This window comes from Sciurus vulgaris (assembly GCF_902686455.1).
Source record: "Sciurus vulgaris genome assembly, chromosome: 1".
Taxonomy (NCBI): Eukaryota; Metazoa; Chordata; class Mammalia; order Rodentia; family Sciuridae; genus Sciurus; species Sciurus vulgaris.
This window is the reverse complement of record NC_136461.1, coordinates 140,113,414-140,138,247: the sequence shown is the minus strand read 5'-3', so window position 1 is coordinate 140,138,247 and position 24,834 is coordinate 140,113,414. Positions and strand designations below refer to the sequence as shown.

The following is a 24,834-nucleotide window of genomic DNA, read 5'->3' as shown; positions in this document are numbered from 1 at the left end:
CCTGCTCAGATTGTGAATCATCCATGTTATATACACTACCCATGCATTTGTCAATAGTTGTCTTGGTTATCAGAATAATCACCATAGTGTGGCAGTGGTTGTGTTCAAGCAATCCTTATTTTACCTAATATTGGTTCCAAGACACAAGAGTAAAGATGCAGACAATTCAGATATGAAAGAGAAACTGTAAAGTACTTCCTTTAAGTAAAATGATTAAAGTTCGTGACTTAAGAAAAAAAATAAAATAAGATCCCATGCTGAGGCTGCTAAGATCTGGAGTTTGTTATTGTTTTTAATCTATTGCTGTACCTAATTTATAAATAACACTTTGTCATAGATGTATATGTATAGGAAGAAACATATTTCAGGATTCAATAGTATCTCTAGTTTCAGATATCCACTGGGGGTCTTTAACTATATCCCCTGAGAATAAGGGAGGACTACTCTAATTTCACAGTTTTGAAACAAATTCAAGATATATTTTATTTTAATATAAAAGATGAAGTATTAAACATGTTGTCTTGCAGGTGTATTACACAAGAAAAGAGCAGTGACTAATCCTTTTATGTCTGAATATTATAGACAGATCTACATAAGCAACACTGGCAGCTTTGAATGGTCACTAAAAAACATCAAGGAATTCATTTGTAAGTGAAAAGTACTTTTAGGTGGCAACATATACCCTTTAGGGTATGCTTTATGTGACAATCCAACTCCTTATCAAATACTTTCACCTTGCTGTTCATTTGGGTTGGATTTACTATGGGAAAATGACTTTTTGACTCCATGGCATTCTGTCACATTGTAAAAACTTGGACATCATGCATCATTCACAAAATGGTTTAGCAATTCACTTTGAATTTTTTTAAAGGAGGATGATTTATCCACATATGAAAGATTCTAGAAAATGATTTCTAAGAACCTTTAGAGTCTAGTATATGATAATAGAATTCTTTTATTCCTTAAAATAAACTAAAAAAATTTAAGGGAAAATTGGCTTCCAATTAAAAAAGTATGTACACATGTACAACTTATATATACTCATATGGAACTGCTGATTTAAAGAAAGACTGATGAACCTACATGAACAAATGACAGTATTTTATATGCACATATGTAAGTGTAATTACATAAACGTAATTTCCTAACACATGTCAGAAAGGAAACTCCTTAGCATTGATATATAATGCCTCTCTTTGGATTCAGTGTCAAATTTGCTCTTTGATCTGGAACACTAAAAGATCTTTGATTCTTATGTTAATCTTTGTTCTAGAAAATTGCAATTTGAACATGGTCTAATAAAATACCATTTTAAAACTTGAGACATGCTGGTTAAAGTCCAATAATTTATAGAATAAGCAAATGAGGAAAGGTTGCTATGTTAGTGACCTTCAATGTGACATCCTCCAGGCATTCTTGTCTCTCTTTTGCTCCCTCCCTTATTGAATCTAGGTGTGCCATATGACCTGCAGTAGTCAATGGGAGAGCAGCAAGCATTTCTCAAGAACAGGCTTAATAAATGCTTGCATCTTGGGGCTTCTCTTAGAACCCAGCTACTTTTCTGTAAGAGAGACTATCAAGTTTCCTGCAGAATGAGAGGCCAAGTGGAGTGGAATGGGAACCAATAGCCATCACTGGGCAGGTGAGTGAGGCCTCTTTGGTTATATCAGTCCTGGCACAGCTTCAGTTAATAAGGCTCATTCAGGTGACTCTAGTCAACATCAATGGAAAAGCAAAACTACCCAGCTGAGCCCTGCCCAATTTCTGACTCACACAACTCTAAGCAATACATTGTGTTTTAAGTAATTGCATCTTGGAGCAATTTTCTATATAACAGTAGATAATGGATACAGTAAATGATAATAAGGATTTCTCAAAGTACTTTATAGAAGCAATTTCAAGGTACACTCTTTACTCTCATACCCCACTTATATTTCTGATTTGCTTATTATTGAGTCACTTCTGATTGACTATCCAACTGGATAGAAGAACTGAGACGGTCAGTTTATGTGAAAAGTGTGTTTGATAATGACTATATTGTATTTTGACTCAAACTTAAATGGCAAATCCTAAGTAGGTTTTAAAGGAACACCATTCCTGAAGATGTTATGCCTTTTAAGTTAATTCTTCTCCAGACTATGGTCAAACTGAGGGTGGGACAGTCTGGTGGACAGAAGTGACCTTTAAGGAATCCTGGTGTATAAATGTTCTGTGGCCTAGTCAAATCAACTTCCTTTCTTTATTTTTCTATATGGAACTGAGTTCCAACATCAAATACTGTGCATCTCTGGAGGGATTTGATTTTTAGCGATTATTTGAAATGTGACTTTTATTAGATGAGCAATCATTGAGTATGTATGTTTCCATCCTTTTTCTCTGGAACTAATGCATTCAAAGAAGAATATATTAATAGCAGATCCTGAGCTAATGAGCAATGTACCACTTCTCAGGGATGATGACATTATTCCATTGAATAGTGTGGACTGTACCTCAGGTTAGAAACCATAGCAACAAGCTGGTTCTAAACAAAAATGTGGATACCAAGAAGAAAGAGGTGTCACCTTGCCATTATGTATGACTAATGGCACCATAATTGCTGCTATTTCCTCTGTTAATATTTTCTATGTCCTTAGCTGTGGCCTTGTCTACCAGGTAGGTGGATATAAAATACCAATAGAGAAGAGTCCTAATCAGATAATGAAGGAAAAGTGACACTTACTGAGAGTAGTATCTGGACGGCACTGTGGATAACCTCCAGGTACTGGAAGTCAAGGACACAGCCTGTAACAGAGACGTAGGTGTAGTCATCCATCATGCCATGGGCTGATGGAGGAAGCACTCTCCGGACACAACCAGGTCCATGTTCCCTCCACCATGACCGATGTACAGAGATGTTGAATGTCATCAGGTCTGTATCCTAGGTGAGCAGGACACAAAAGAACAAAAAGGACAATTATATTATATCATATATTTGACTTTGACCTTGAGAAGAATTCAGGATGAATAAAATTGCTGACATAATTTCAGTTTCAAATGAAAAGAAACAAAAGACAAAGTCATGTTATCATGTCTGCACTGTTAGGTTATAATTATTCAAGGTAGAAATACAGTCCTTTGAATGATGCTAATGTTGTAAGGTTAGCATACATCAATAACCAGAGGTGAGACTGTCTGTATGAGTTCATTGAAAATGTATTCTGCTTTCAAAAATCTTTCCACTGTATTTTCGTGTGGGATTGTCATTGATATCACTAACACAGGCTAATTTTTACTGAGGACTTTGTGGCATAGTGGATATTGTTCTAAGGAAATTTCATATACTACAGCTGTTCCTAGGTATGTATGGGAGATTGGTTTCAGGATCTCCTACACTTACCAGAATTTATATATGCTGAAGACCTTTATATAAAATTGTGTAATATTTGCATATAAACTGGGCACATCCTCCCACAAACTGTAAATCATCTCCAGATTACTTATACTACTAATGAAATATAAGTACTATGTAGACAGTTATACTATATTGTTTAGAGAAAGATGAGAAGAAATGTGTACATGTTCAGTAAATAAGCATTTTTTTTTTCTTATTTTAATCCTTCATTGGTTACACCAATGGATATGGACAGTTGACTATATAGTCTTTAATACTCATGTAAGTAATATTATCAAACTAATTTATAGTGAGCTGAATAATTGATCCCCTACAGGGGGGATGATGACATTATCTTTTGTGAATCTGTGAATTTTATCATATATGGCCATAAAGGACTTTGAAGATTGATTAAATTAATAGTTGTAAGCTGGGGTGATAATCTAGGTAAAACTTAACTGCAATCACATCTGTTACTTCTAAAAGAAAAAGCACAGGGATATTGGACCTGAAAAGGAGACAGTAAAGTGACCATAGAGGCAGGGATTGGGGTCATACAGTCAATAACCAAGAAATGCTATTGACCACCAGAAGCAGGAAGAGGCAAGGATGGATTCTCCTCCAAACCTTGAGAGAGAGAGCATGGCTCTGTCAACATGCTAAATTCATCTCAGTGAAATTCGTTTCAGATTTTTAGCCCTCAGAACTGTGAGAGGAGAAATTTCTGTTGTTTAAGTCACCAAGTTTGTGGTAATTTTTTACAGCAGCCATAAGAAACTGAAAGAGTTGAGTGAAGTAAGTCATAGAGAATTAAATTAATTTGCTCAAGGCAGCACAGCTAATTAGCACTAGAATTATGACTTGATCGCATGCAGTTGTAGTTTCAGCTATCGTGGTTCTTTCTCACAGTACCTGATGCCTTTCCCCTCCTCTTATCATTCCTCATACCCTGAAGTAATCTAGGCCCTTTATCCTACCTTTCCAGAAAATACTGCCGTAGTCAATGGAAAGAACATAGAGGGCACTACTAAAGTTGTACATATCAAAGGTTTCTGGAATTCTTAGTGGAGAGAACAGCCCAGGATCTTTGATCCAGGATCTTAAGATCAACTTCTCTTGATCTTAAGAGAAGTTAAAAAAAAAAAAAAAAAAGAGAGAGATGCTTTTAATATAGGGATGAGCATCCCTAATCTGAAAATCCAAAATTCAAAGTGTTCCAAATCTGAAATAGCTTGAGTGCCAACATGATGTCTAAGTGGATAATTCCACACCTGAGTTTATGTGGTGGGTTGCAGTCAAAGTACAGGTGTGCTAAAAATATTGTATAAGATTACCTTCAGGTTACCTTGTATAAGCTGTATGTGAAACCTAAGTGAATTTCATGTTTATATTTGGGTCCTATCCCCAAGATAGCTCATGTTATAAAATATTACAAAATCCACCCCCCCCCCCCATATCTTATATCTGAAGTACTTCTGGTCTCAAGCAATTTGGATAAAGGATACTCAATTTGTGTTTCTGTGATTATAAGCTGCAAAGGACGTAGACCATAATATTGTTGTCATAAACAATTGATCAAAAAGACTGTTTGAGGACCCAGCTCTTGACTTCCCAATATACTAAAGACTACAATGGCCCAAGAGAAGCAGAAAGGAGACGGACTGATGATGAAAAGGACAAGGGGTACCTGGTCCAGGGCACTGCACGACACGGCAGCTGTGGATGCAGGACCAGTTAGTTTTTGTTGAGTTCCCAGCCTCTATTCCCTCTGAGAAACTCTGTGCCTGGGGACCACACTGGAGCAAGCACCATCTAGTGCCTTCACTGAGAGGCCCAGAGGCTGTATGCTGACTGACCCAGGTGATGCTGGTCTGTGCATCCCCAGGCCCTGTTAAGGACAGTCTCCTCCTTGGCAGTCAAGGACCTTCCTAGGTGCCTAAATTAGAGGTTTCAACACTCTGAACCTAGGAGAAACTGGTGGGAAACAGGAAGCCCTTGAACTTATAAATGGTGACCCTGAAATAACCGGTGTAGAGCTCTCTGAGCAGGGGCAGTGGGAAAACCTGCCTCTTATACTCTGGTATAAATAGCTAAGTGAATTGTGAGATTAGAAATATTCCCAGGGCGTGTTAGTGGGTGTATACACTTTTAGATTTTCCTCAGCTGGAGAAATTCAAAGTACCTTTATAAGTAGGCCTCAAATTATATCAATAATAAAACATTTTATATCTTTTTTTTCAGATTTTGGTTGCTGGTTTGCTATTCAGTTACCTTCACAGTAATAGCGTTTTATTGATAATAAAACATTTTACATCGTTTTGGAGGGTTGTTGATTTGTTACATGTATAATTTGCAGTTACTTTCTGAAGGGAAAATATCATAGAAAAATAATTACTCTAGCTAGTGAACTCAGTTTAATACAAAGCAATTTACCTGCAGGTAAACTTCAGAGATGCACACTGACTGCTCCCTTTCCTGGTCATCAGATTTAATCTCTTATAGTTAGTTCTGATCACCATACAAGAGCTTTGCATTATTTCATTTTAATAGATTTCATTAGGTTCAGGATGAATTAGCATGATCTCAAAATTCACAGCAATTTCTACTTTTTAAGCATTCATATCCAGTGACCTTTTCTATGGCAGAAAATAGTTCTTTTTAATGATTTTGACTCAAATTCATACAATACAAATAAAACACAAATCAATGAACTAGTTGTACATATTTGTTACACATAAGATCTCTCAGTATAGTTCTCACTCAGTCACTGGAGCTATAACTATTTATAAACTGCACTATTCTTTGCAATGATGATATTAAAATTTGTGAACATGAATAGCAAAAATTGTACTTAAAGTTCAAACTTGTAAGTTTGCTATGGAATTTTATTTTTAGTTTGTATCTGGTTTCTATCCCCTTCAGCACTAGATTTTCAATATCAAAAACCAAAACATTTAACATGTGACAACTCAGTTTCCCATACAATTCATGTAAGATCCAATGCAAAACAAAAAACTGCCAGAATTTTATATGAATAAATAAGTAAATAAATGCAGAAGATCACTAATTTTGTTGAAGTTTTGGAGTTACTATATCAAGGCCTTTAGATTTGAAACACATAGTTTAATTCTGAACCATAGATAATATTAAAAGTAGTTTTGAGTAACTCAAGTATCATTTCTCTTTCTGTTCTTGGAATTAACATAATATGTGATGATTTCAGCAAACTATGTTTAAAAAACTTGACAACTGATGCAACTCATATCTTTTCTCTTCTTCAGAATTTAAGAAGATTATAAACATTGGTATTTATATTTATGCAAATGTATGTGAAAGGTACCAGAATATGCCACTTCCAAATATGTCAGTTTGGAATAAAGACTATTTTGAGTTTAAGGAAAATGAAAAGAAAAATTCTATTGTCTTCCCATTTGCTTAAAATAAGACATAAATTTACAAAGGTGACCCACCTTCCATTTCTACCAGCAATGGCAAAGATTGTTTACTGAAATAACCTTAGTCCTTCCCTGTACTGAGGAATGTACACAACAATGTTTACTGACTAACCCTCATCTATTATTAGTTTCCCATATTGGCCTTCTTCACAACCTTCTTTCTTTGTTTTTGGCTAAATATGCTATTTAAGTCTGAATTCTAGACCATCTCTTTAAGAATTACTTATTCCCAGGGACTCTCCCATGTGCACATAAAATATGCATTACTGAACTTATCCTTCTCTTGTTAATCTTTTCTTGTTATAAAGGTCCCAGCTAAGAAATCAGAAGATTAGAGGGAAAATAATTTTCCCTCCCCCACTTATATGATTGCTAAAGGACAGTTTGTAGAACAAGGAGGAAGAGGGCAAGCAGAGAGAATAGAAACCTGAGAATGGAACCAAGCAGAAGGGTCTGGGAAGAGTGAGGAGAGTTGGAGAGAGCACAAGAGGGCTGCTGGGGAGAGAATTTGGTATTTTTTTTTTTTCATGCAATTTGGAAGTCAAGGTAATAAGAACATAGAATGGTGGCTTCATGGGTGGACAAGGAGAGTAACCATCAATACATGAGGTATCAGATGTAAGAGAGAGCTTCACACTCACAAAGTTGTGACTTAACATAAATTTATTCCAGAATAACTGCTTTTTCTCTAATATCTATTCAAGTAAATATTAACTGTTTATAAGTTCTTTAATCTTATTACTGTGAATTCAAAATTCATTCCCATTTTCTTTAAATATTTGAATTACAAAAATAAATTCTGAAATCCTTTGGAATGTTGTTAATTGTGTATGCAGACCTGCCTGTCCATATGTTATTCCTGGTAAGTGTAGTTACAGTATTAGAAAGAATTCACATCCAACCACATTCAATATTCACTTCTTTATTGTATACTACTATACAATTTCTCATTAGTCAAGGTACTAGTCTCTTTCTTCTCTGTTCTTTTAATCATCTGCTTTTTTTTTAGTACATTTAATTGAACAACCCAGATAATCCTCTATGTTTCAGGAAATATACTCTGAACTACTAATGATATTTTTTTCTTTCTTCTCAGTTGCAGCTCAGAGGATCATTGAATCCAGTTTTATATAGCTATCAATCTCCTTTTCTTTTCATTTTATTTCATCAGAAGACAGCCCATCTGGAAGTGAAAAATGTGATGTTACACTCAGTCCATATGTACCAAAGAAACTAGAATTGGCTTAATTTTAGAGAGTTAGCTTTGAGCTTACATTTATATGATAGTATTCATGTCACTCAAAGTTTCTTTTGAAATATTTGTTCACCTCAGAATATTAATTAGAAAAACTACAGAACTTTCTCATATTTCTAATTGTTTTCTTTTCACTGAATCACAAATATTTCAGGGAGTACTATGTGTGTGCATATAAAGTGGGGATAGAAGAGAACATGCAGATATAGACCAGACCAAAGGCACTAAGAGTCTTTCCAATGAGATAGTTAACAGAAAGCTTCCCCATATCAGAAAAGAGATAGACATCTGCATACAGGAGGCATATAAGACCCCACATAGACAAGGTAAGAACAGCCTCTCCAAGACACATTATAATCAAAATATCAAACACAGAAAACAAGGAAAGAATACTAAAAACTGTGAAAGAAAACATCAGTTTGTATTTACAAGTAAGCCAATAAGGCTCATTTCTGACTTCTCAACTCAGACCCTAAAATCAAGGAGGGAATTAAATATTCTAAGCTCTAAAATAAAACAATTGCCATCCAAGATTGCTATATCCAGCAAAGTTCTTTCGAAATTGATGAGAAATTAAAACTTTCCATGACAAGGATAAACTAAAAGAATGTATGACCACCAAGCCAGGACTATAGATAATACTCAAAGATAAACTGAATACCAAGGTACCTAAAAGCAGAACCCAAAACTCCCAAATACATGAAGAGCAGCCAACAAAATGGAAATTAAGAACAAATTAAAGATAGCAAATGAACCATAATGGCAGAAAACTACAAACATATATCCATAATAATGCTAAATTCAAATGGTCAAAACTCCCTAATTAAAAGACAGATTAGCAGAATGGATCAAAAACAAAATCCAAGCATATGCTGTTTGCCAAAGACTCAGGAAAAGACACCCATAGGCTGAAGGTAAAAGGACAGAAAAAAGTATTCCAAGCAAATGGAGATTAAAACCAAGCAGAGATAGACATTCTCATATCACCCAGAGCAGATTTCAAGCAAAAATTAACCAGGAGAGACAAAGGAGACCACTACATCCTGGTAAAGGGACACTTGAACCAGAAGATATAAAGATAACAAATATATATTCCTCAAATATCAATGCACTTACTTACATAGAAAACACTTTTTGACATGAAATCCCATATAAACCATAATTCAATAATACTGGATGATTTTAGCTCACCTTCACCACTGATAGACACGTCATTCAAACATAAAATCAATAAATATATTTCTGACCTAAAAAAATACTATAAATCAAGTGGGTCTAATAGACATCTGCAGAATATTTCACCCCAAACAACTGAACGTACTTCTTCTCAGCAGTTCATGGAATTGTTTCCAAAACAGACCACATTCTAGATCATAATGTAAGTCTTAACAAATACAAAAAAGTGACATAATCCCACTCACCCTCTCAGATCATAATGATATGAAACTAAAAATCAACAGCAAGAGGAAGAATAGAAACCATATAAACCTATGGAGATTGAACACAACTCTTTTAAATGAAGAAAGAACCATAGAAGAAATGAAAGAAAAAAATCAAGAAATTCTTAGAAACAAATGAGAATAGGGATATAATGTATCAAAATTTCTATGATAGTAAGAAAGCAGTTCTAAGAGGAAATTTATAGCATTGATTATTAGAAAGATTCACAAATATATAAGCTTATGTTCCACCTCAAGGAAATACAAACTCATTCCAAAACCAGTAGAAGACAGGAAATAATTAAGATCAGAGCTGAAATTAATGAAATTGAGGATAAAAACAATACACAAGATTAATGTACCAAAGTTCTGGTTCTTTGCAAAGATAAATAAGATTGATAGCCCTTTATTCAAACTAATCAAAAGAAAGAGAGAAGACCAAATAAACAAAATTAGAGATAAAAAAGAGATATTATCACAGACACTTGAAATTCAGAGGATCATTAGAAACTATTTTGAAAATTTATAATCCAGTAAACTGAAAAGAAGTAGAAGACATTGAAAAATTTCAAGACACATATGACCTGTCCAATTGAACCTGAGAGATATAGAAAATCTAAACAGACAAATATCAAGCCATGAAATTGAAATAGCAGTTAAAAGCCTTCAAACAAAGAAAAACCCAGGACCGAACATTCTCAGCTGAATTCTATCAGATTTTTAAAAAGGAGAATCATATACTTGCCTAGCATGTGTGAGGCACTGGGTTTGATCCTCAGCACCACATAAAAATAAACAAATAAAATAAAGGTGTAGTCTCCATCTACCAGTTTCTGGTTTCTAAAAGATACTGTAGAGAATTGGCATAATTTTTTCTTTAAATGTTTCTTAGAATTCATTTTTTGAACTCATTTAGGCCTAGTGTTTTATGTTTTGGAAGGTTCTTAATTGTTGATTTAATTTCCTTAATATTTATAAACTGATCCAGATTATCTGTTTCCTCTTGTGCAGCATTTTGAAGATTGTGTCTTTTAAGGAATTGGCCCATTTCATTTATATTATAAATTTATGGGAATAAAGTTATCCATAGTATTCCTTTATTATCCTTTAATAGCATGGGATCTGTAGTGTGTCCTTCCTTTTATTTCTGCTACTTATAACTTGTATCCTTTTTTCCTCCTTGGTTAGCCTTGTTAAAGACTTATCAATATTATTTATCTTTTCAAAGAAACAGGTTTCAATTTCATTGATTTTCCTAATGATTTTGCTTTCACTTTCATTGATTTCAATTTTTACTGTTTCTTTTCTTCTACTTAATTTAGGTTTATGTTTTCTTTATTTTCTAGATTCCTAAGTTACAAAATTAGGTTATCTTTCTTTTCTATCATATGAATTCAATGTTATAAAATTTATCATGCTTTCTATGTATTCCACAAATCTCGATAAACTCTATTTTCACTTTCACTTTATTCTAAAATTCTCTGAGATTTATTCTTTGCTTTATGTCATTTAGAAGTGAATTGTTTAGTCACCATGTACTTAGGATTTTTCAGCTTTCTTTGCTATTGATTTCTAATTTAATTCCATTGTAGCTTGAGTAGACATTGTATGATTTCCAGTCTTTCAAATTCATTAAATTGTTTGGTGGCTCAAAATATGGTCTATCTTGGTGAATGTTCCATATGAGCTTGGAAAGAATATGTACTCTGTTGTTGAATGAAGTAAACTATGAATGCACATTACATCCAGTTGATTGACGGATTTAACTATTTCTAAAGGATTTTGTTTGCTGGATCTGTATATTTCTGAGAAAGGAATATTTAAGTCTTCAATGATAATAATAGGTTACTCATTTCTCCTTGAAGTTGTGTCAGTATTTGCCTCATGTATTTTATGTACACTGATGTGTAGGATTGTTATGTCTTTAGGAAAAACTGAAACCTTAGTGTAGTTTTTCACTTTATCCCTGCTAACTTTCCTTGCTCTGAAATAAACAGTCATTCCCACTATCTTTTGATCAATGTTAGCATAGCATATCTTCCTTTTTTATGTACTTTAACTCTAACATGTGTTTATATTTAAAGTGAGCTTTAAGAGAAAACATAAGTTGGTTCTTGTTGTAGTTAAATTCTGACAATTTCCATTTTTAATTGGTACCTTCAGAAAACTGTTGTACAAAGTGATTATTGATAGAGTTGAATAAATATCTTCCATATTTTTTACTATTTTCGTTTTGTTGTTATTACTCTTTGTTCTTATTTTTCTTTCCACTCTTTTCTGCCTTTTGTGGTTTCAACTGTGGATTTTATATGATTCTATATTTTCATCTTTCTTAGAATACTTTATATTCCCTCTCTTAAACCATTTTTTAGTGTTTGTTCAAGTTTATAGTATATATTTACAACTAATTCAAGTCTACTTTCAAATAACACTACACTGCCTCATGGGTCATGCAAGCACATAATTTATGACAACAAACTTGTCCTAATTCCTCCCTCCCATCCCTAGAGGTCATTCCTATCATTTATTCACTTATATATAAGCATATATAGGCACAAATACATGCATAAGTATATATAACCAAAGACATCATTGCTGGTATTATTCTAAACAAATTGTTACTGGTTAGATCAGTTAAGAATGACAAAATAAAAGTTTTAATTTTACCTTTACTTTCTTCTTCATTTATTGTCTTTATTATGTAGATTCAAGTTTCTGAACTAAACTGTTTTCCTACCCTCTAAAGATTTCTTAATACTTCTTGTAAGTCATGTCTACTAGCATCAAATTCTTTCCATTTTTGCTTATCTGACAAAATCTATTTCTCTTTCAGTTTTAAAACATAACATCTCAATGTATAGAACTGCAGGTTGGAGATTTTTTTTTCCTACACACATTAAATCAATAATTCTATTGTTTCACTGCTTGGTTTCTAAGGAGTTGGTATAATTTTATCTTTGTTCATCAGTAGGAAAGATATTTTTTCCTCCTGCTTCTTTCAGGATCCTTTTTCTTTATCTTTGATTTTCTGTTGTTTAAATATAATAAGCCTAGTTTATCTTTTGTGGTGTTCCCTCAGTTTCCTGGATCTGATCTGGTATCTGATATTCATTCGGAAAAATCACTCAAACATTTTTGCTTCAAATATTTCTTCTCTTTCTTTATGTAGGAATTCATGTTGTGCTCATGTTACATCTTTTGTAATTTTCCATAGTTCTTTAGAATTCTGTTCTAATTTTAAAAGTTTTTTTGTCTGTTTCATCTCTGTTTTTTAGTTTTGGAGGTTTCTGTAGAGCTATCTTCCTCATTCTCAGAGATTCTTTTCTCAGCCATGTTGAGTCTACTAATAAGATCATCAGTCATTCTTTATTTCTGTTGAAGTGTTTTTGATCTTTAGCATTCCTTTTTGGATTTTTCTTAGAATTTCCATCTCTCTGCTTACATTGCCCATCTGTTAATGTAAGCTGTCTTTTCCATTAGATCTCTTAGCACAATAATCACAGTTGTTTTAAATTCCTGTTCTGATAATTCCAACATCCCCTTCATTTCTGAATCTAATTTTGATGTTTGCTTTGTCTTTTCATAAGTGGGTTTTTTCTTCTTTTTTTTTTTTTAATTTTTAGTGTACTTTGTAATTTGTTCTTGAGAGCATAAAATAATGTAGTGGAGAAATGAAACTGAACTTTAGTAAGGTGGTGGTAAGATGTGGGGGAGGGGAGAGTTCTATAGTTCTCTGATTAGGTATTTGTCTTTTAGAATACTTGTTTCTGGACTGTGACCTTCACAAGTGCTTTCCAGTTTTCCCCTCTGAAGTGGGGCAGGATGGCTACTCCTACTTGGAAGACTAGAACTGGCTGAAGTTGGGTACATGCCTTCCTCTAGGTCAGCTAGGCTGTAATAACACTGTGGCACCTTAGGTTATGGTCAAAGAAGTTTCTCTTGATGACAGACCTTGTTAAGAAAAACAGAATGTTTTGCCATTCAGAATGGTTCCTTTTCCCCTCTGCCTGCTGGCAGTACAAGGGGATTTTCTCAGCTATCACTGTGAGAACTTTGTTGAGCTCTAAGAGGTGATGAAAGAGTGAGATTTCCCTAGTGACTTGATCCTATGGTTTTTAATTCCCAAACTTATCCACAATTGAGTCTCTGACAATTCATCAGGTATGCGTTCTATCAGGGATTTCTAATCACGGACTTCTACTTAGTATATTGTGGTTCTCTGTACTCCTATATCTCCATTTTTGGGGCCGGCAATTTTCCTTGTAATCTCACTTGTTTTACAGATCTAAGAAGACTTGTTGATTTTTCAGCTTGTTGTACTTTTGAACTTCTTGTTAGGAAGGGTAGTTAATTCTAAGGTCTTTATATGCTGAATCAGAAACAAGTCCCATAGCACAAGAAATAAAAGCAAGAATCAACAACTGGGATAGATTCAAACTAAAAAGCTTTCTCTCAGCAAAGGAAACTATCAGCAATGTGAAGAGAGAGCCTACAGAGTGGGAGAAAATCTTTGCCACTCATACTTCAGATAGAGCACTAATCTCCAGAATCTATAAAGAACTCAAAAAACTCTACACCAAGAATACAAATAATCCAATCAACAAATGGGCTCAGGAAATGAACAGACACTTCACAGAAGAAGATGTACAAGCAATCAACAGATATATGAAAAAATGTTCAACATCTCTAGTAATAAGAGAAATGCAAATCAAAACTACTCTAAGATTTCATCTCACCCCAATTAGAATGGCGATTATCAAGAACACAAGCAACAATAGGTGTTGGCGAGGATGTGGGGAAAAAGGTACACTCATACATTGCTGGTGGGACTGCAAATTAGTGCAGCCACTCTGGAAAGCAGTGTGGAGATTCCTTAGAAAACTTGGAATGGAACCACCATTTGACCCAGCTATCCCACTCCTCGGCCTATACCCAAAGGACTTAAAATCAGCATACTACAGAGATACAGCTACATCAATGTTCATAGCTGCTCAATTCACAATAGCCAGATTGTGGAACCAAGCCAGATGCCCTTCAATTGATGAATGGATAAAGAAACTGTGGTATATATATACAATGGAATATTACTCAGCCATAAAGAATGATAAAATTATGGCATTTGCAGACAAATGGATGAAGTTGGAGAATATCATGCTAAGTGTGATAAGCCAATCTCAAAAAACCAAAGGACGAATGATCTCGTTGATAAGGGGATGATGACACATAATGGAGTATGGGAGGGGTTAGTGTTAGGGTTAGGGTTAGGGTTAGGGAGGGGGGCAAGAATGGAGGAAGGAGGGACTGTATAGAGGGAAAAGAGGGGTGGGAGGGGTGGGGGAAGGGAAAAATAACAGAATGAATCAAACAACATTACCCTATGTAAATTTATGGTTACACAAATGGTACGCCTTTATGCCATGTACGAACAGAGAAACAACATGTATCCCTTTTGTTTACAATAAAAAAAAAAACCCAAGTGTTTCACTAAATGTGTTTTAGGAATACACATATCTGAAGAAAAATTAAAATGATAGTATAATAAATATTTAATGAAGAAAAGTTGTCATGTCTGAAGATAGGCTGAGAAAAGGGACTGGGGAATAGTAAACGAGAGATGTTTATGTTGAAAAAGTTTCATCTTTTTATTTCAATGGTAAGAAAATGGTGGTTATTGATTTATTTTATGACTTTGTATTATTATATATAGCTTGAAAATAAAAGTTAAGATTGAAAACCTCTTATTTGTTTCTATTACAATTGCTTCTAAACTCAACTCCTACCATCTTGTCTTTTTATCCTTCAATTTATTTTACATCTTACAACCAGAATAATACTTTTTAAATTCTGATATATTGATGCCACTACAGTGCTTCAGACATGTCAAGGGCTTCCCATTGCCAGAGCTCAATGATTACCTCGTTGTTAGAGCTGAAAAGCTCTTTTCCTGCTCTGCTCCTAACCAAGTCTCTGAACTCAGTGTTCCTCCCTTCCCACTCCATGCTCTGGTCTTAGTCAACTTCCCTCCTTTCTGTCAGTCTTCAGAGCTTCAGTTCCATCTTGGTAGATTGCTTTTGCATTTCCTCCCCTCATCTCCACCCTGTGCTCTACAATCAGCCCTCCCCATTCTGGCTATCTGGCTATCTCCTATTTATTTTTAGGTTTCAAAGCACACACAACACTTTCTCAAAAGTCTTCCCTAACCCCTGAGTCTGGACAATATAACCCTTCATGTGTTCCTAAGTGCCAGTTCTTTCATATAATTTTATATTATCATGTAGGGGGATGAAACATTACTTTTTAAAATCAATTTTCTGACTCAATTGACCAGCTTGTAAAACAACTATAACCTGCACCGCTTTCCAAGCACTAGACTCAAAATTACAACCAAATAGTTATTTTTATTCAATAACTGAACTTTCCAAAATGGAGAAGATATAAAATAATAGAAGTCACTACACATTCCTTGTAATGGTGTGCATTCTAGTAGTCCCTTCAGGCAAAGTTTGGTATTCCCTCTGGAGCTATGTGTGCCTTAAGACCTAGTAGTCCTTTTTGGCCAGGAGAGATAAGTGAATACATCTATCAACAAACTTTATGAGAATGTTCATGGCAATTTTCAATAGCCAACATCTGAGAGTGGTCCAGATGTCCATCAATAGTAGACTAGGTAAATAAATGTGGTATATTTGTACAATGAAAATCACATGGCAATGAAAAATGATGAACTTATGGTACACAAAAGGATAAGGTTGACCCTGACAGTTCTGAAGCTGAGTGAAGGAGATCAGACCCAAGATTGTAGATGCTATATGATTCCATTCTATAGGGTCCTAGGAAGCATAGGACTGATCTGTGCAGAGTGAAGAGGATTGAAACAAATATGGGTATTACTGAGGAGGGTTTTTGCTGGAGTTAGGAGTTGGGAAATTTCTAATGAAGAAAAGTTGTCATGTTTGAAGATAGACTGAGAAAAGGGAAGATAGGAATTGGTGTTTTAGGATTTTTTCAAATTTTTACTTCCTCGTCTTATTCATTTTGGAATTATCATAAGTCTTATAAAATGCATTTATTTATTTATTTATTTATTTATTTATTTGTTTTGTGGTGCTGGGAATTGAACCCACAGCCTTGTGCTTGCAAGGCAAGCACTTTACTGATTGAGCTATCTCCCCAGCCCATAAAATGCATTTCTTAGGAAAAAGTAAGTAGAGATGATCAGCAATATCTTTCTCTTTTATAATTAAAATAGTTGTGGAACTAGGATAAAAGCCCTAATTTCCTTTCTTAAATTTTCTTGACTGTGCCATTTGATGCTACTGGAAGAAACCTACTAAATCTCTCAATATTCTAATAATGACCCTGAAGAAATAAGTTTAATTAGAAGAAATGATGTGAATGCAGTCTGTAAAACTAAAAAAAGTTAAATAAAAATCCAACAAGATTATAATTTTAAAAAAGTTTAATTGATACATATTAATAATTAATTTTATGGATTTGTGGGGTGATATTTTGATATATATGTACACATACACAATGTGTATTGATCAGATTAGCATTTCCTTCACTTCAAACATTTATTATGTTGGAATATCCAAGATCCTCTCTTTCAGCTCTTTGGAAAGTATAATGAATTGTTGGACACTCCATTCACCCTGCTGTGCCACATAACACTGGAATGTACTTCATTCTAACTGTGTTTTGGTGCCTTATCCTACCTCTTATCCTACTTCTTATCTGTCTCCCCTCCCTGCTACCATTCCTAATTCTGGTGAGCACTATTCTACTTTCTATCTCTATTAGATCCATTTTTAGCTTACACATGAATGAAAGCATGAGATATTTATCTTTCTGTGCTTAGTTCATTTCACTTAATATAATGTCCTTTAAGCTTATCTGTGGCAAATGACAGGCTGAAAAATATTTCATTGTGTATATATTTGCACCACTCTTTCTTTATCCATTTATCTGTCAATGGACAACTAAGTTGATCTTGGCTACTGTAAACAGTGCTGCAGGACCACCTTGAAAAGGTACAGGGAAGACCAATGAGAAGTTAGCAAAAGTCTGCAATTTGCAGGAAAACTTCTTTTCATTTTTTTTCTTTTCTTTCCTTTTTATGTCTTTATTAGTACATTACTGCTATATATGATAATGGGGTCTTTTAAATGTCAGGCTCCATATTCTCTTACTGATGTTTGCTTTGTAGTTGTCCACTCATCTATGAAGTCTTCCTTTCTGTTGGTTTGTATCCCCTAAGAGGTCCTTGGGGCAGAATCAGGGTTGTCCCTGAAAACCGCCTTCCAAAAGCTTGAAGTACTTGAGTAATTGTAAACATTTAATTCCAGTGTTGTTCCAAATGATACTATTATACAGGTGCTGATATAATGCACATTCAAAGATATTTGTGTTACGGTATGTTATTGCTGTACCTGAGTGCGCCAAGATTTGCCTACAGATGATTTTTTAAAAACTGTCATACATTTCATTTGTAATACATGAATTTTAAACATCTGTAGTTTACTTAGTTAATTACTATTCCTTTCAACACATCTGGCTTCTCTGTGTTTGTGCTAATCAATAATTATTTGATTACAATGTTATGCCTTTTATGCTAATTAGGATTTTGAGACCATAAAAGTGTGCTGCCTTTGTGCTTCATGCTGGCACTAATGTGTTACATTTATAGTTTGGTGTATTCATAAACCATGCATGCATATGCATATCTGTACCTGTTTTACCTAATTTGTACAATAGAAATTTTTCTATTCATATTTGTTTTTTGTTACATTTATGACCAGGAAAAAATACCCTAGCTTTTTTTTTTTTTTCAATATAAGTAAAAAAAAGTTCTTCATTTGAGAAAAAAGAAATAGATTTTTTTTTTTTTTTTTTTTTTTTTTTTTTTTTTTTGGTACTATGGGTTGAACCCAAGATTATTTAACCATTGAGCCACATCCCCAGCCCTTTTTATATTTTATTGTGAGACAGGGTCTCTGTATATTGCTTAGGGTCTTGCTAAGTTGCCTAGGCTGACCTTGAACTTGAATCCTCCCGCCTCAGCCTCCTGAGTGGCTGGAGTTATGTGTCACCATGCCTGGTTAGGGATTTGTTTTAATGTGACATAATTCTTAAAAAAAGTAAAAGTCATATAATATTTTTAGTTGCTCTCCTTTTGAAAGGTAGCTAGATAAATATAATAATATTGGTGTTTTTGATCTACAATTTGGTTGCTAGGGTGGTTTCAAGTCTTCTGCAAAAGAAGACATTTTTTAAAAAATTGCTTCCTTTGTTCAAATAATTATGAAGTCTGAGAAAAGTCTGATTAACTGCAAAGTTGAATGTGGTAAAAACCTCTGGCAGGTTCTTATCTGTCACCATTATTCTCAAGTGGCTGACTGACCCCCTTGGATGGTTTTCAGGAAGTAGCCTTTTGGGATCCAGAAATTTCAAGACAGTGACTCAAGTACAACTCTTTGGGTGGATTTCCACTGTAGTAGCAAGTTGTACATTAGCTCATTCTTCTTTTCTTTTTTTCTTTTTTTTTTATTTTTGAGACAGGGTCTCACTGAGTTGCTTAGGGCCTTGCTAAGTTGCTGAGGCTGGCTTTGAACCTTCCATCTTTTGGTTTCTGCCTCCAGAGCTGCTGAGATTACAGGTGTGTGTCACCACACCTGGGAGCATCAGCCCATTTTTGATTCCTTTATCCTCATTCAGGTCTTCATGGTACCATACAAATCTTGACGTGTATACCCAGGGAGGAAAGGTGCTATTCACTTTGCTGTAGAGAGGGGAGAGCTAAGGTTAAACCTCCACATGTGTTCTCTATGGCCATATTCATTTTGAAAATATTTCTCTTCATTTCTCCATAAATCCCTTGATTCTACTATATGTAATCATACCAACTGAGGAGGTTCTTCATGTCAATGTTAGCTCACTCTTTCTCCTTCATCTGAACAAGATTAAGTTATTACTAGCCTGATATTCCACAGGTGTAAAAAGTCCAACGGTCACAAAGGAATTACCTAAATAACATTGTTTTACTTTATTGCTATTTAATTATTTTAATTATCATGTGAGTCATTTCTTTAAAAATAAAATTTAACCTAGGATTCAGTTATGGAAATATCTATTATCCTGGGGAGCTCAGGGTGCTTCCACACCATCAGTTAATTCATACTAGAAAATGAATGATTTCATTACTATTACCTATAGGTGATCCCAATACTTTTAACGTCCTTAATTGAAATAAATCACTTTTAGGTGTTTTTAAATAGAAGCTTTATTGCTCCCTGAACAATATTTAAATTATTTTCAATTTACAAATCATGGGGAGCCCTTTTATCTAATGAGGCACTGGTCAATTTCAGTTTATTTTTCTTACAAATAGTGGTCACTCTTCAAAGAAAATGCCCATAGTTTTCCAAAAACGTACTTAGCTATACTTTTAAAAAGCACCTAGACAAATGCATACTGTTATCAAAAGCAGAAATATGTCTCCCTTGTACAGTTCTGCCTCTGGCCACAAAACAAGTCTTCTACCATGAGCTGGGATTATTTCCATGGGGCGATTTGCCAGTGAAATCTTCAAGGGATGTTGGGTAGGTCACTTTGGCTACATCTTTCAGCATCTGAAGTGATGACAATAGGAGGCCACCGTAAAGGATGACCAAATAAAGGAAGACATGGTGAGTGAGTGAATAACTACAAAATAAACACCCGAAAGAAAAGAGGAGCTTGACATTGAAAAGAACAAATTTTCCTACAAGCTGATTTTTGCTAATTTCTCATGGTGCTTTTCCTGCACCCTTCACGGGGGTCCTGCAGCAGCACTGTTCATAGTAGTCAAGATATGGAAATGCTTGACTACCTTCTGCCTTGGTTCCCCTTAGTCTACACATAAGGGTCTTCAAACCATGTAGGTTTCCTCCTTATGAAAATAATAATCTCACTATTCAAATAGATCAGCATAAATTTAAAATCATATTAGGCTACAAGATCTCTGCAAAGGATTGCATAATATTTTTTTTTCTTGCTCATCTCTTCAACAGAATGGCAGTTTACAGTCATTGTTCTCTATTCATAACAGTGCAAAATACTTTTGTTTTCCTGATTAGCACTTCATAGCCTAAGATATATAATCTATGGCAATTAAAATATATTAGGGAATGCCAAGCAAAGATATGCAGAGTTAATTTTATTCGGAGCCATTTATGCATCAAGGGGCTTATCCAGGTTGATATAGGCTACAGAGTGATGCTTTGAGTATCTTGTCAACAAATGATCAGGACTGGTGGCATGTTATTTATTGTTTAGGATAAGCATTATGCATCAGGAACTCTGTATGTACTGAGAACCATTGTACTAGAGCCAGGGTTTGGGAAATTGGCAAGTGGTTCTGTTAGCAACCAGTATTTGCCACACAGTCTCCATATATTATGGGTACCTGCTCTTTCTTAGAATGAGATTCACAATTTTGGGGAATCTGGCATTTTAAAAGTTAATTTGGAGACTACCCAGAAGTACATCAAACCTAAGACTTTTTTCTTTTTACTGCCATTTCTTTTTACTGTCATAATTATTGTTTCTTTAAAGGTCTATTTCTTCCGTGAAGGGCAATTTTCTAAGGGCAACATTTGACTAAAGAGAGACTCACAACTTAAAGGCAAGGCAGACCTCATGAGTGAGATTTAAAAGGCATAGTTTTCCCCACATCCTCATGGTAGTCTCAATTTTAGAAACAACAACAGAAATCTGTTTTTGTAGCAGGTTATTGGCTGAATATTTTACTTTGAATGGAATGAAAATTAACATAGTACAAATTACACCCTCTGTATATCCTTTAATTTTCACTTACATGCTTAAAATTCTCTAATTTCCAGGTAGCTATGCCATAAAACTTTAAGCAAGTTGCATAAAATTTCAATTTCAATTTAAATGTTTGTGTAGTTTCCTCATATTTTAGAATTGAGGGTATCTTCCAACAAAGGATTATGGTATCTCTGGTACATCTGCCTCTCTCTAGGGAAAGTTGTATTTTAAATATCTAGATTTTATATGTGATTCTGATAGGTATCTTTTATACCAGGATGGACTGGGCCATTAGGAAGTAACTGGAATTGGGGACTATGTGTGACAGAAATTACATAAGGGCAGAAATCTTTCCAACTACCTCTTCCCCATGAGTTCACTATTCCAGAGACTAATACATGCTATAACAACATGGTCCTCAGTAAAGATCCAGGAGATAAGGGAAGGAATAGATGCATAATGCATGCCAAATATGTTTCAGGTAGTGCTGGGTTGACATTGGGAGATTGAAGAAGTACTATTAAATGAAAGGTAGTTAAGCACATATGAGACACCGTTTCCAGTGCGCCAGGTAACATGGGAAGGAATAATTTCCCTTGTTTTCTCAATTCCTCTCCTTTGCCCAGCATGGAAATATTATCTTCTTCCTGAGTAATCCAACAAATTAGACCAATTTTCAGTAAGAGGCCAGATAAGGATATCTTGGGTTATCGTAGGCTTTGGGGAATAATGTGTGGAAAAAATGACTAGGAGGAGGAAATAAAGGCTTCTATTATCAGGGGAAGATTGACTGCCTGGGTCCAGGAAAAAAGAGAATTTTATAGGAGTATTCAGAAAATCTGGAATCCATGAAGCAGACCCGGCATTATATACAATTAACAAAAGACAGAATTCAAATTATGAGTCATCATTCCTTTGGGAATTTTGGCAGCTAATTAATGATGCATGGTATTTTTTTTTGTCATTGATTTTACTCATGACCATGAATACTGCTCTCCAATTCAAATGACTTGCAATAGAATATACCACACACAATGCATATTTATTTAACATTGAGAAATAAAGGTGTTTCTGTAATTTAGTGGAAATGCATAAATGTGTTAGAGCCATCATCTCATCATAAAATACCAGGAATTATTATTGAAAACATTACGGCCATTTATATAATGATTCTCATTACTAAAAAAGGGTTTTACCTTGGGATGTATAAATTATACCTTCGTTTGATAAATACTCAATTTGGTCATAATTACACATAAAATGGGGTCTTTCATTTAGTGTCTGTGTCTGAATTGCGATAATTTATTTGCTAGGTCAATGCTTGCATCCGATGGAAATGTATGCAGAGGATTAGAGGGATTGTAACACAACATTAGTGTGATGGTTGCGACTTACCTATCAAAGTACATGGCAAATGGGTTATTTTCTGTCATTTTGCTGAAAACCAATTGAGAACAAAGCTACACTAGTGCTTATGGTGAAAAAAAAAAAACCCAGATGATTTCAGTTGTTTATAGGACAATGATTCATAGGATTAGATCATTTCAGAATTTTTCAAAGCTTCTCATGGTAGATTAAAGTCTTAAAGGTTAGCTCTCAAGAGACTCTAACTGGGCTCTTGGTCGACATGAGGAATTGCACATGCATAGAGAGAAAGAACACTAACAGCAAAAATGGAGTCTACTTTCAGTAGGTTAGTTGCTTCTTATGGTTCTTAGATTTTTAATAAAGAGACATATTGCAAAAATTCTGAGGACCATCCTATGCCTAATATTTACCTGGGAAGAAATCATGATATTCCGATAGTTTTGGGACTTATGAGGTGAAAATGGCTGTAACAGTGCTTCTCCAGCAATATACGTTATTGTCCTTGTCCCACATTGGCCAGCAATACAAAGCCAGTTCTTAGTCAATAGTATGCTTGCGTTTTATCTGCTAATGTGAGTTCCACTCTGTTACAAAAGTTCACCATGAACTTAGGATTCAGGAACACCAAGAAACAGAACCCTGGTCAATGGAAAAGGACCACCATACTCCCCATTAGCTAGGTGTCCCCTCCTTACTCCTTGGAATTTTCTGTGCTGTAGTGTGGTTTATCTTTCTATACCCTGTCTTGCCCACTGATTTTACATTTCTCAAGAGATGGCATGAATTAATCTACGTATACATGTTGTTGAAATCCAGACATATAAGAGGCATGTGATAAATATTCATTGGATGCATTATTGGTTCTTAAATGAAATTCATAACATGGCCATTTTAAAATGAAATGGTAAATTCTACATGTATTAATAGAGTTAAGCATAAAATATAAACTAAAAAAAGATTTAGAGAAAACAAACATGTGAATATTTTCTTTAGAGTGAGGAAGTACTCTATAAACAAAAGAAGCAAAGAAAGAAAACAAGGAAAATGATTGAATAGAAATATAAGTTTGCTTTAGATGTTAGCTAATATGAAGTGGAATTTGCATTGGAATCCAGGGTTGACTGCTGCCAGACTGTGTTCTGCAAAGCTACTTTGAAAAATGATGTTACCACAATTGAATATTTTCAACTACATGTAAAAAGGAATATCAGTGTTTATACAGATATATTGGCTTAATAAGTTAAGGAAAATGCTACATAAATTAAACAGGATGTGTTAAACTGTCTTTTAAAAACTCATCAACAAATAATTGATTTGATTGTATTTCTTTGAGTTTAGTCAATAAACCTGGTGTCCCATAGGTGTCATCCCAGAGTTAAAGTACTGAAGAATTGCTGAGTGCTTAATATGTAGTTTTACAGCTCCACAAGGATATAACAAGTAAAAGTCCTCAATTACCACAATCTTTTTTGCTGAGATTGTTTTACAAGTAGTATGTCATGCTAACTGAGAAAATTTGTGACCATAGGTCAAAGAGACTAAGATGTAATCTAAAGAAAGTCATGTTCTAGAAAAGTCATATACTTTATTTTTATACCTATATTTTTGCCAACAGATTCACTACCACAAAGATTTTAGGGAATATTATTATGGTCTAATAAACTTAAAAGTGTTATTATTGTATTTAAAAGTCTTATTTCCTATACTCATAAGACAGATTTATAACAAATTAATAAAGCTAAATACCTCTTTAATAAGAATCTCAATCTGTGTACCTATTAATATTGGATACTTCAAAATTAACTTTACCAATTTTGAATTAAAAACTCATACATGATCAAATTAGCTAATTATTACACATTATTTGGTATTGTGTATTGGTCAGGTTTTTGTTACTATAACGAAATACTTTAGGGAGACTATAAAGAAAAGAGGTTTATTTAGCTCACAGTTTTGGAGGCTGGAAGTCCACATTAGCATTGTTTAGGCTCTTACATGGGTTTCCCCTTGGCTGTATCATACCAGAGTGGGAACATGTGTATGCATGTGTGTGTGTGTGTGTGTTTTGTATGTGTGATTTCTCCTCATCTTTTTTACAAAGCCATCAGGATTCAATCATGAGGGTTCCACCCGAAGGAC

At 34.4% G+C, this 24,834-nt stretch overlaps 1 protein-coding gene across 1 annotated transcript in view; it reads right to left on the bottom strand.

The window, feature by feature from the left end:
* The window catches only part of NKAIN3 (sodium/potassium transporting ATPase interacting 3), a 349,578-nt gene that overhangs the window by 142,364 nt on the left and 182,380 nt on the right, over window positions 1-24,834 (bottom strand). The window contains exon 3 of the mRNA XM_079150338.1: window positions 2,720-2,917. Coding sequence (XP_079006464.1) covers window positions 2,720-2,917 — 198 coding nt within the window. The remainder of the gene's footprint in view (window positions 1-2,719; window positions 2,918-24,834) is intronic.